The sequence below is a fragment of the Telmatherina bonti genome, assembly GCF_933228915.1.
Source record: "Telmatherina bonti genome assembly, chromosome: 7".
In the NCBI taxonomy this organism is placed as follows: domain Eukaryota; kingdom Metazoa; phylum Chordata; class Actinopteri; order Atheriniformes; family Telmatherinidae; genus Telmatherina; species Telmatherina bonti.
This window is the reverse complement of record NC_136625.1, coordinates 40,946,078-40,947,295: the sequence shown is the minus strand read 5'-3', so window position 1 is coordinate 40,947,295 and position 1,218 is coordinate 40,946,078. Positions and strand designations below refer to the sequence as shown.

The 1,218-nt window shown below is 42.6% G+C and overlaps 1 protein-coding gene across 2 annotated transcripts in view; it reads left to right on the top strand.

Moving 5' to 3' along the window:
* Window positions 1–1,049: 1,049 nt before the first annotated feature.
* The window catches only part of LOC306758391 (tissue factor-like), a 34,261-nt gene continuing 34,092 nt past the window's right edge, over window positions 1,050–1,218 (top strand). For both annotated transcript variants that reach the window (XM_079243716.1, XM_079243715.1), the window contains exon 1: window positions 1,050–1,179. In XM_079243716.1, coding sequence (XP_079099842.1) covers window positions 1,125–1,179 — 55 coding nt within the window. In that variant the 5' untranslated portion in view covers window positions 1,050–1,124. The remainder of the gene's footprint in view (window positions 1,180–1,218) is intronic.

The window sequence follows — 1,218 nt, the reverse complement described above, 5'->3', positions numbered from 1 at the left end:
GCCACTCAGAGAGACAAACTCAAACTCACTCCCAGAGACAAGTTAGAGTAACCAGTCATGAGGAACATGCATATCAACATGTGGCTTGAGAGATAGGTTTGCCATTAGAAATGATCCAGTTTCACCTAATTGGTGTAAAAAGCAGCTCCGGGCACATCCAAACCAGCCCAGCTGTCCTACTGGGTGAAAGATCATAAAATTCCTTTTCTTGTGTTTATCTGATTTCTATTTAAGACACTTTGACTTCATATGATAAATAATAAACAGTTTTGATGTGGTGTACCTTTCAGTGAAAAACATGTGCCTTGGCTTGAAAAAGGTTGAAAAAGACTGTATTAATACATCCATCACCATTTTTCCATGCAGTATAATTAAACCCAGTAAGTGAAAATAAGGTCAGGTGTGTAATACCTAAAGGAACAAGGACTTCATGATGGATTTGATGGTTTAATGCTGCTCCTTCCCCTTTCCAGAAATGCCCTGCTTTCAGTTTGTTTGACTCACATTAGGGCAGTTTTATGACCACTACGACACACATGCTTCAGCATTATAAAACCCAGTAAATATGCCAGGTATGTAACACACACACACACACACACACACACACACACACACACACACACAAATCCTTCAGAGCTGAGTTTTTGTTGATGTTTTAGATCAGACTGAGCTGAGCTGCTCTTATGACAGCGTTAGAGGATGGAAAGAATTTCACCAGCCCGCTCGGACAAAGCCTATCCAGTTGTCATGGTAACAAGGCCTAAAGCTGTTTGGCTTTCACAAAAACACCACTGACCAGATGAACAGATTTATGCAATTTTTCATCCCACAAAAGAAAAGATTTCTAATCAGAGTGACTCCAAGCTTTTCTCGCTGCTTTCCCTGCAAGAGTCAGAGAAACTGGAACTTTTAAAGGTTTGTGTTTGAGCCAAATGAATCATGTTCTTCATGCATGCCTTCGCCAGAGGAGGAGGAGAAAAGGAGGAGGAGTTCAGAATGAGCCCCATGAGGGAAGGAACCCCATTCCCACCATCATCCCCACTCTGCTGAACGGAAAACAGCTTTCAGACGGAGCAGCTGCACAAAGAGGAACGTCGTCCTGAACTTTCCCACACAAGTTTCAGATGGACATTGTGAAAATTCTGCTGTGTGTTGGAGTGTGGAGCATCACCACTGCAGGTAAATCCATGCAGACAGACAGACAGACAGACAGACAGA